This window comes from Alligator sinensis, unplaced genomic scaffold (assembly GCF_000455745.1).
Source record: "Alligator sinensis unplaced genomic scaffold, ASM45574v1 scaffold170_2, whole genome shotgun sequence".
Taxonomy (NCBI): domain Eukaryota; kingdom Metazoa; phylum Chordata; order Crocodylia; family Alligatoridae; genus Alligator; species Alligator sinensis.
In genome coordinates, this window is record NW_005842290.1 from 1,211,760 (window position 1) to 1,223,155 (window position 11,396).

General features: G+C 42.9%; 1 protein-coding gene and 1 long non-coding RNA gene across 3 annotated transcripts in view; one reads left to right on the forward strand and one right to left on the reverse strand.

Annotated features, from left to right (window-relative positions):
* CDH16 (cadherin 16) overlaps positions 1–11,396 on the forward strand; it is an 82,205-nt gene that overhangs the window by 36,058 nt on the left and 34,751 nt on the right. For both annotated transcript variants that reach the window (XM_006028138.2, XM_025209460.1), the window contains exons 7-11: positions 43–239; positions 2,587–2,712; positions 4,830–4,980; positions 5,701–5,931; positions 7,671–7,747. In XM_006028138.2, the coding sequence (XP_006028200.1) occupies positions 43–239; positions 2,587–2,712; positions 4,830–4,980; positions 5,701–5,931; positions 7,671–7,747 (782 nt within the window). The remainder of the gene's footprint in view (positions 1–42; positions 240–2,586; positions 2,713–4,829; positions 4,981–5,700; positions 5,932–7,670; positions 7,748–11,396) is intronic.
* The window catches only part of LOC112551009, a 77,453-nt gene that overhangs the window by 32,806 nt on the left and 33,251 nt on the right, over positions 1–11,396 (reverse strand). The window contains exon 3 of the long non-coding RNA XR_003095111.1: positions 8,943–9,025. This is a non-coding gene — a long non-coding RNA (uncharacterized LOC112551009). The remainder of the gene's footprint in view (positions 1–8,942; positions 9,026–11,396) is intronic.

An 11,396-nucleotide genomic window follows, 5' to 3' on the forward strand; every position in this document is an offset into this window, starting at 1 on the left:
GGTATGTAAAAATATGGCTGATTAGGTTCTCTTATTTTGTAGGTAGCTCTTTATTAAACTCATCTGAGGTCAGCAATTATCAACTAATTGTGCAAGTCAAAGATCTGGGGAATCAGTCTCTGGGGTATCGTGCCCTAGCAACAGTAGAAATTACAATTGTGGAGAACACTTGGATAGCCCCAAGTCCTGTCCTCCTTCAAGAAAACCTGAATGTGACCTATCCAAAAATCATTTCACAGGTGAGTGAAGAGGGCAGTTTGCAAAGCAGGAGACTCAGGACAGCAGCGTTTGCACAGCTCTTTCAGCTGTTTCAGAGAAGTCATAAGCTGGGCTTTGATACTACAAACTCTTAGGCTTAACTTTAGACACATGAATGACCGCTTCCATCAGTACTCTGCTCACGTATGCACCTGAAGAAGCGCAGGCATGGTCTGTAACTTCCATATTAATGGCAGGCTGCAGTAGTCTGGATGCTCTAAAAAGCAGGCTGATTTTAACTGGGAGCACAAGAAGCATTATTGCCACATGATCTTAAGTGATGGCTGATAAACATGTGTTTCATCCAGTATTAAAAACACTTACTCTCCTGTTTCACAGGCTAAAGTTTCTATTTATTTATGTCACTGAGTCTTACAATTCAATACCAGACTTTTCCATTCATCCCCCTACAAAGAGAAAGCTCTCATATTGCTGGATTGTCCCTGCTTTTTTTGTCCAAACCTGCCTGACTTGCCGGTAAAGCTCTCCCTATTCCAGCAATAACAGAAAGACGGTGTAGTCTAATGTACAGAAACCTGTTGTTGTTCTGTTTACTGGAACTCCAAAGGGAATCCCTCAGGAATGAGAGGATGAAGAGGAAATAAAAAAAGGCTGCTTAAAATAACGTTCTTATTTTAAACATAGCTCACGGATTGCACTCTGTCCCTTGTGGCAAGTCAAGTAGTGCAGTAAGGGAGCTTTGTGCTCACGTGACTGCATCTGCATAGTTTGGGAATACAGTCATATGGCTTAAGAGGCACCAAATCTAAACAAAGTCACCCAAGAAACACATTAGTGCTCACATAAACAAAGCAGATGTTTAAATTAGCATGAGGCCTCAGTAATGGCTTCTGTTATTTTGAGACCTGATGAAGTATTACACACATCCCATTTATAACAGTTACCTTCTACTTTCTCCTTGTTAGGAACTGTTTTGCACCCATGGAGCTGAAAGGGTTTATGTCTTGTAAAAACAACTGACAGGCTATATTTCACCCGGGCTACACAGTCTAAACACAAGTGTTTGTAGCTACATTTCCATGGCAACAGTAAAAAATGCAGTTATAATTTTCTCTGAGTTTGCTTGTTCACCTGCCCTTATAATAACTCCCTTAAAATTGTTTATTGCTTTTCACCAGTGCGATGTTGTAGGTATTTTTAGCTTCAGTAATTTAATTTTGGATTTAAATCAATCTGAAAATGATTTAACTTTTGCTTTGGCAAAGTATATCAGGTAAACCTTTTGCTTATTTGATTTTGTTTTGGCTTGTTAGAATATACAGATTATTCTATGTAACTTAAAGGAAGTCTGTCCCAAAGTTTCAGCTTAAGTTATTTTTGGCTAGCAATTGAAACATTATTAGCCATTTTGAGTTTATGCAACTGTTTCTGGCTGGGATATGGTGGGGATTTGGAATCTAATGTCAGCAGCCAGAATCTCAATTTGATCTTAAAATGCATTTTACTGAAGGGTCTCAAAACACGTTCATAAACAAGCATTCAAAATTTGCAGGCAGAAGGTAAGCAAGAATGTTGTCCATTTTACAGGAACTGTAGCACAGGCATTAATGATGGCCTGACATTCAGAAGTGATGAGCACTTACAGCCTCAATTAGATTCAAAAGGAGATGCTCAGTTTGGAAAAAAAACCCCAAGCTATAAGTGGCTTGTTAATGGACATACCATGAGTTTGACAGAAATGAGACTACAGCCCAGTATTTTTGATTCATGGAGTAATGCTGTAGTAGCAAACCACATCTCTAGCATTTTCAGATAATATAAATATAAATAAGTTTTTTTTCTGGCAAACTTCATTCGCTTGCTTTTTAGCTACATCTGCTTTAATGGCAGTTGTAGCTACTATACTTGGGCTAGACGGTCAGAACAGTGCTGGTTTCTCCAATTCTCACCCCTTTATCTACCTTCTTGAAAAGATGAATTTGATATTTGTGAAAGGTGCTGGGCTGATACAGCCATAGAAAAGCATTCTCTGTTCATCATCCAAACAGATAAAAGCAGGGGTGGCAATAGTACAAAACTACCCCACTTTGCACTGAACTGAATGAATGAGTTTAGAGGTGGGAGGGTTGTTCGTTTTCTGTGTCTAGTCACTCTCCTATCTCTTCTGGGGATGCTAACAAAGGTACCAGGTATTCATTATTGTGCTGGTGGCTTTAGGTGATGGTCAGGTGTTCACTGGGACCAACTCAGTGCACTCAGTGCACTTTTTGGGGATGGAACGACAGCATTTCAATATCGCTGCTATTATTGCTCCTTGGAACTTGGTGTGCTTCTCCTTTGTGTGAATATTTGTTCCCTTGATTCCAGGTTCACTGGAATAGCAGAGAAGTCCATTACTCTCTGAAAGAGAATTTCCCTCAGGGTCTTTTTTCAATTGACCCAGCAGGAAACATCTATGTGACACAAGAGCTAGACAGAGAAAGTCAAGCAGAGGTAAGCATGAATGGAGGGATTAACCAGTCAGAAGCTTTAGCACAGCTCCCTTAATAAGCACTTAGAGACGTGGTGAAGGAGAAGATTCCCTTGCTAATTATTCACCAACAAAACTGCATGTATGTAAAAAGGAGAAAGAGCTTTAAATTTCGGGCCATGAGACAAAGGCACTCAATACTGTAGTAGCTAAGCACTAGTGGATATTGTCTTCAACTCGGGGAGGTAGGGTAATGCTATTACACATTTTACAGCTGGAAAATCAAGGCATGAGGTAAGGTTAAGTGACCTGCCTAAAATGACCGAACCAGGATTTATGGTAAATCCAGTTCTTTGTTTTACCCCCTGGACTAATCTTCCTCTTCTATTAAGAATAGATTCTGCTAGTGCATCTCTACTGAGAGCACTGTGCTAGTGTAAGTAAGAGTGAGATTCGACTCCTGAGGGTGGAAATACTAATCTCCCAAATAAAAGTACACCGGTATTTTGTTTCATCCAGCTATAATATAATGGCACTAATAATATTATCTGAATTATTGAGCCAATTTTATTTTGTCCTCTACTTGCTCATACAGTTGTTCCCACTGAGCTCATTTTGAGATCTTCAGCCATACTAGTTTCAGTCATGATCCCAATGAGTCCCGTAAATATCAGTAATAGTAAAGGGTTCAGGCTTTGGCTCACTGAATAGAAGGGGGGCAGGTTATGGGCCATTCTATATAGCGGTGAATCCTCAATGCAGGTAGAGGGTATAGATGGCTGCCTGGGACCATTCCTGAGCCAAAGAGATGTGAGGGGCTGGAATATGGCTATGCATAAGCAATAAGTGGATGCAATTACCTTCTGGAGTCTCTTCTGAATTTGTCCTCCAGTAACCATTTGGATGTGGAGCTCAGCCTAACTAAAGGATATGGCCCTTTGTCTTTAGGTTAATAGGAAGCAATGCCCTGACCACAATGCTAAGTGTCAAGCTTTTCCAAGATGAGGCAGAATAGAAGCTGATGATTTTCCAGTGATATGAGAACACATGGCCTTAGGTATTTATAGAAAGACCCCTGGGACTTCCATATATCTGGACTGACTTCAAATCAGCATCTGGGTGACTAGCATCTATGTTTTACTATCAGCAATATGAGTTTTTAACTTCAAGCTATAGATTTTCATCTCTGGAACATATAAAAGCTGGGAGCACTACATGCAACTGGTTTGTAGCTTTGACATGAGGTTTGAAGACAGTTATAAAAATAAACCTTTGGCATACTATCATTTGAATAGTGCTAAATAGTTGCCTGTGCACTTTTTAAACAGGGTGCAATTGTGGTCTCACTCAGTGACTTACTATTCCAGAGGTGATTGTGTCTTATGTTACAGAGAGAAACACATTTTGGTGAAGCTTAGTAGGGCAGGTATACAAAAAACTTACCACAGGACAAAAGGGTTTTACCAGACAGCAGTTGCTCTGCAGTAGCTGTTTGTCTGGATGCTCCTAACCCATAGTAAGAAGAAGCTGAGCTCAGGTAGTTTAGCTGTCAGTGAAGTAGAATAAGAGCAGGCCCACCGGCAGTTACTACTGAGTAACTGATGCATGGAAAACTGTGTTCATGTGTCCATACCCTTAGTTTCCAAATGAAACTGCTGTTTATAGTACCCACTGTCATGGTCCATAGGCAGCACACAGTAACATAAGAATTAATTTTTTATGGATCATTTCCCCCGGCTGGAGGGACAATCTGTAGGGAGGAGGAAGGAGAGAGTTTAAACAGAGGACCTTTGTTGGAAAAAGGAGTAAAGGAGAAGGCTTTATGTAATCCAGAAAGAACCTTACTGAAAAAGTGCTGTACAGCATAATAATGATAAATAGTGGGTATAATTTAACGTTGACATGTCCTTGTTATAATTCTAAAGAAATTACTGCACTTTCTACTAAATACTATTGGCTTTTAGTTTCAGTTCTTTATAACTCCCTTTTACTTTACAGAATCGTATAGATTACATCCATATTTCACTCACCAAGACTTTCCTTAAGAAAAAATATAAATATTTAGTTCTGCTAAAATGAATAAAGTTGGTAAAGCTGATTAATTATGCATTGTCTTATGAATCAATTTGAATATTATTAGTATGAGATTCAAGTTTTTGCTGAGAACCAGGATGGCATGCTGTACAGTGATCCACTACTGCTGCTGCTAACAGTGCTGGATGAGAATGACAACATGCCAGTCTTCACCCAGGATGTTTATCAGGTAGCAATTGAAGAGAACACAGCCAAAGGTAAGAGCTGCCCTTATGCAGCATCACAGGTTGTTAAACTGTTATGGTGGCCAACATATGGCTGGCAGGAGTGATGATAATATGATGCTTAGGGTCCAGCTGTGCAATTCTTACCCAGGAGAGACTTCAATGAGAGGCTTGCCTGAGTAGGATCTGTAGGGACAAGTCCATTAATCAGGCCTACTCATGAGGCAGAAAGTATAATTAAAATATTCATAGATTTAAAGCCAAAAGGGCCATCTCATCTAGTTGACCTAATTTAAAAAAAACTCGCCCCCCCAAAAAGCCAAAACAACCCACACCCTCAAGGAAAGGCTAGGAGGAGACCTTGTTCCTGTAAGTCATTTTGTGAGCAGTTTCGTGATGCAGGTCTTGACCAACTAAGCTCTCACTTTTTTTTCACCTCAAAACAAGAATAATTTCTCATGTTCCCCTTTTTCTAGATTGTTGTTTCTGTTGCATCATCATGAGGATGTAATTCACTCTCATATTTATTAAATTCTGAGTATAAATAGGTGTTGTCCCAAACTGCAGATCCAAACACATTGAGTTTGGGAAATGTTTGAATCTGGTTCTTATCTTTGCAGATTGGGCCATCTCTTATAGGAAACTAACAATCAAGACTTGCACTTCTTTTACAAAGGCAATTTTTAATTGCTTTGGTAATGGTGCCTTACTTTACTGGGAATCAGTGATTTTTTTTTTGTGTCGTGTGCGCAGGAAGTGAGATCATCACAGTCAAGGCAGAAGATATTGATGACCCAAATACTAACAATGCAAAAATTGTATATGAAATATTAAGCCAGAAGCCTCAAGCATCAACTGGCTTTTCATTTCATATTGGCAATGAAACTGGAATAGTAACACTTCAGGACTCTGGCCTGAACGCCAGTGCTGTGAAGCAGTACCATCTCCTTGTTCTAGTGGCAGACCTTGTTGGGCACGAGGGCGGTAAGTCTGCTTACAGATCATAGCCTCTGGTCAGTGGTTTATCATCAGGCAACAACAATTCCTAATGTTAGAGAAACTCATCTGAAGCTGCCACTCCCTCAATTCAGTACAGTGATCAAATTGCACACGGCATGAAATTGTCACAATATTATGTACCCCTCCCAGGGCTGAAATTCAATAGGTTCAAAAATGGCTGTTATTCTAGGGAGTAACTGTTCAATATAGTGGGCCCTTCACACATACCTATTTAGCCAGAGGCCCTTCACACACACCTATATAACCAATGGCTGTCATGGCCATTTGGATTCGGAGTACATATTTATTATTCTGCCCACTATGATGAAGCAGGATGATTATCTAGTGATCACCAGTGTCACAGCCCTATTACAGCTCCTGTTCCAGCTGCTACAAGTCACAGCATGCAGCACAAGTTGTGACGCTTGGTATTTCTGTAACATCGCATGTGAGGATATCAAGGCACTTTAGAAATACCGTGAATCTCCATTTGCAGCACCTAGCAACAATATTTCTGTAGGAAACATTTTCCCAACTATGTATTCAGATGGCACTTCATATAACAGCAACAGCCATTTAGGAGCAACAAAACACCAGGGCATCAACTTGTTGCTAGTAACAAGCTTTAATTGAATTGAAGGCTACTTGTGAGCCTACCTGTGCAGGGGGCAAGAGTGTCAGAGTCCCTGTATTCTTCTGTATAGGATACTGGCATTGCCATACTCTGTGCAGGGCTGGGAGGAAAAGTAGTTACTGGTAGGCTGCGAAGTAGACAGGCAAGGCAAAGAGTGAGCGGAGCATTAGGTCTGTCCCACAATGGGCTGACTTGTACAGCTGACCTAATGGGGACAGAACAGGAAACTGAACCAGCTTACTGTCTCTAGGAGAAAGGCAGAAACCCGGGTCTGTCAGAACCACAGGCTGGTTCCTGCCCTATCCTTGGCATGGCAAAGGGGGAAGTCATCCAGCACTTTTTCAGGCTGGACTGTGAAGTTTCAGTCCATTTAATTTTGTGATTCTGTGGAGCAGAGGAGTATTACAAACCTTTTGTACAATTGGGTAAGATGCAGCTAAGAGCAGGTCAGTGACTTTTCCAAGGTCCTAGAACACAAGGGCCAGATTCTCAGCTGGTGTAAATCACTCTAATCAGGTCAGTGTTACTGGGTCAACAGGCACCCACTGAGCATCTGGTCTCCATTTTATCTGGTAACTAGCATGCCACGATTCCTCCCACACGTAGACTATGTTGTTAAGCACACTGCAGTCCACAGAGAAAAGCACCTATCCGAGCTATCACATATCCTAGAGACATAGTACAAGGAAGGGCAGGGAAAGACTTAGAGTACTGAAGAGAGGGCAGGGAAACATTTATTTTTAATAAATAAAAATAATAAGTAAAATACTTTCTATATGTGATGGGTCTGGTGTGTGCATGAAAACACACAAGAAAATGCAGGTCATTCTGGACTTATGGAACTAATATTTTAAATCCAATTCATTGTGTCTATTCAAATCATTCAAACGTTGCTCTCCTGGTTTCTGCTGTCTTTAGATCCCAAACAAAGCTTAAATACAAACATGAGCTTATCTCTTGGCAAAAGCGCAGTATTGTAGACACAGCAGAAGGCATCCCAGATACCACCCTTTGAAGAGTGTCTGCTCCTTTTTCAGGGATTTACTTTTGGTCAAGAAATCCTAAAAGGCTCCCCTGTTTCTGTTTCCAGGTCTCAACAGCACTTGCACTGTGTTTATTACCATTCTGGATGTAAATGACAATCCTCCTGTGTTCTCCCAGACAAAGGTAATTTTCTACGTGGAAATGATTATCATGAAATCCCTGCCCCGGATAACAGCAGGTGGTTTACCGTATTGTAGATCCATGACTGAGAAGGTGCAACACTGACTGAAAGACATTCACAGGCACGTGGCCCACAAAGTGATTATTGTTACAGTAGTGTAAAGGCACATGTCCTATTCTCTTGACCATTTTCTTCATGAAGAGGACACAAAATAGCTTTAACAGTCCATCCAAGAGATAAAAATGCACAGTGAGAGGGTTATGAATGAATGATGTAATTTATCTGGGTATTAGAGTTAACAAGCTAAAATTAGTGGGAGTGGGCAGGTACATGCATGCTTGTGACACGTATAGCTGCATGTATGCATACATATTTTTGCATAGGTACAAGTGTGTGGATGCCTATAATTGTTTCATATCTATGGGGAGTACATAGATGCTCGTACCTGTGTGCTGATATCTTTAAATAGGTGATGGATACATTCTTGGATTGGTGCATTCAAATACGGCTTTTTTTTGGCTGGCAGCATGTGGGGGGAGAAATCAGCATGGTTTTTTTGAAGAGGACTCGTGCCTCACCAACCTATCAGAGTTCTTCAAGGATACCAAAAAGAATGTAGATCCTAAAGATCTAGTTGATACAGTATATCTGGACTTCCAAAAAGCCTTGGTCAAAGTCCAAGATCAGGGACATTGGGTTATCACAGGATTACAGGGAAGGCTTACTCATGGGTCAGAAAATAGAACGTGTATAAATGATCAGTTTTCAAAATGGAAAGAAGTAAACAGTGGGATCCTCCAGGGATATGTGTAAGGACTGGTGCTGCTTAATGTATTCATAAATGATCTGAACAGAGTGGATAAAGAGGTAGCCAAGTTTGCAGATGATGAAATTATTCAGGGGATAAGACCTAGCTAGACTGCCAAGACCTATAGAAAGATCTCATAAAATTTAGCTAATGAGCAACACAATGGCAAATAAAATTGAATCTTGGTAAGTTCAAAGTCATGGTCATGGGAAAAAGACCCAAAATATGCATAAACAATGAAGGGCTCTACATTAAATGTTACCACAGAGGAAAGATGTCTCAGGGACATTGTGGATAGTTCATTAAAAAACATCAGCTCAGTGTTCAGCAGCAGTCAAAAAGACAAATAAAAAGTTAGGTATTATTAATAATTGAATGGTAAACTATACCTCTTTATAAATCCACGGTGCATCCATATCTTGAATACTGTATGTAGTTTTGGTTCCCACACTTCAAAACGATGATAGAAAAACTAGAAAAGGTACAAAAAAGGGCCAGAAAGTTGATCAGGGATATGGACAGACTCCATATAAGGAGAAAACAAATAGGCTAGGAGCTTTCAAAATAGGACAGACATGCTTGAGTAGGGAATATGATAGAGGTTTACAAAATATTAAGCAGTGCAGAAAAAGTAATTAGGGACTTATTTACTATCTCTCATAGTACTAGAACTAGGGGACATAAAATGAAACTATTAGGTAGTAAGTTTAAAACTAACAAAAGGAGATTTTTTTCACACAGAATGTAATTAACTTGTGGAACTCGTTGGATGAGATGTTGTGGAGGCTGGTAGCATAACCCAGTTCAAAAGGTATCGGGACAGTTCTTGGAGGAGGTGTCCATCAGTAGATACTGAATACAGTACAACTTCCTAAACCTCAAAGTGCTGAAAGCTGCAGTGGGAGAGGAGCAGAGCATGGAAAATTTTGGACATGCCCTGTTCACCTTCCCTGTTAGTATCCACAGCCACTCTGTGAAACAGGATGATGGCCTAGACGGGCCCATGTCTGACCCAGTGAATGGCATGTCTTATGTTCTAAGGTGTGAGTGGGATAGATGTGCAGGGACATAGGCACATATGATATATGTGGGTCCTACATAGATGAATAGATGGTTGAAAAGATATTTGTATGGAAAAAAACCAGCTATAGTTTTCCTCCCTCTCTCACCCCAAAACAAGAGGCTACTCAGAAATCCCAACTGGAGGAAGCTGTGTGTGGCAAGTTCAGGCCCCAGGGGCAGCCATAACATTGTCTGGTGGCCACATGGCTCCTTCCCTACTCCAGCTCTGTGGGTACCCTCTCTTTTCTCCCACTGGCTACACCTTGATGGAATTAGTTAATTTGTAAAAAGGGAGGCTGCCCTAGGGTCCCAGAGCGAGCCCTCATCTTTCTGTCAGCTAGCAGGTCCCTCCCAGACCTCATTGGTCCCAGTCCTGCCCCTCCTGGTCTGTCTATGCCCCCACAGGGCACCTACTGCCGTAAGGGCTATTTGTGGCCTCCTTCCACCCCTACAGCCTCATCCAGGGCTCGCAGATGTTACCAGTTATCACTTCAGGCCTCCACACCCTTGTTGGGGCTTCTGCCTTCCCAGCTTCAGCCCCTCTTATCTGGATGGGTCCCTCTCTATGTCAGCCCACTGCACCGGACCTGGTTTCTGGGCTCTAGCCCCTCTCTAGCCTTTCTCTCAGGCTGTGGGCTTCTGGCCCCACAGGCTTTGCCCTTCTCCATTTTCTGCCTGCCTGGTCCTGAGCCCTGGCCCCTGGCAGGGCTCTAAAACTGTGCATGTCCGCCAGGAACAAATTGTATGTAGTTCACCCCTCAGACACCCCACTGTGGGCTAAACCCCAGTGCACCCTCACGCATGCCTCTGTGGGCTCCTCAGCCACACACAGCCTACCCGTGTAAAGTTTCAACAAAAACATAATCCCACTGGTGCTCGTAGGGCTTCCTGCCTGCAGGGTCAGGCTGCCCTCAGCAACTGTCTTTATGTGCCTCTGAACCCTCACGCCTTCCTGTCAGGTGGCTCCCCAGCCATGCACAGGGGTTTCCATTTAGGCCTGATGACTAGCTTACCTCTCTGTGGTGTCTTAGTGAGCTGCTATATCTGTCCCCGGTGCAGCTCACTGCTGGTAGCTAGCTTTCTGGCAGTTCGCCTGCTTCCTACCTGCCAGCCCAGCCTGCTGCATCATCCCTTCAAATAACAGGAGTCTCTGGGTCCCTGTGACAGTGTGTCTATGGCTAGGGACAGACATTCAAAAAGCTGGAACCTGGATTGATTCAATCTTTGCAGCTTAGTCTAACCTGCCTAGTTTAAATTGATTTGTAACAGTACAGACATTCCCTTTGGACCGAGGAAATGCTGGCACATGCCTGCAGTGGCTCAGGCCAGAGGCCTGGGGGCGCTAGAGCATGCTCTCAGCTGCAGGGAAGCTGTGCTGGGGGGGAGGGACGTGGCTAGTAAAGCTGTAGTCTTGGCTGAATTGGCCAGAGAGGGGTTTAATTCCCCCCTCCATGTCCCACTGGCAGGGGCTTGAACCGGGTCTACCAGGAGCTTCCCACTTGCTGCAGCAGCAGTGGGGGCGGGCATGGCCAGACGCTGGCCAGCATGGCCCCTAAGGCAGAGGGGGCAGGGAGCAGGGCTATTCCCCCCACTACCCCCAGGGGACCACAGCCAGGTCTGCCTGCCCTGACCACCACTGCTGCCGCTCACTCCCTGCTTGGGGCAAGCAGTGGAAGCCCCCTACTGCCCCCTCCACCAGATAACGGAGTGGGGGGGCAATAACCCCTCTCCCTGCCCCCCACCTAAGAAGGCCTGCCAGCCGGCATCTGGCCCGCCCCCCC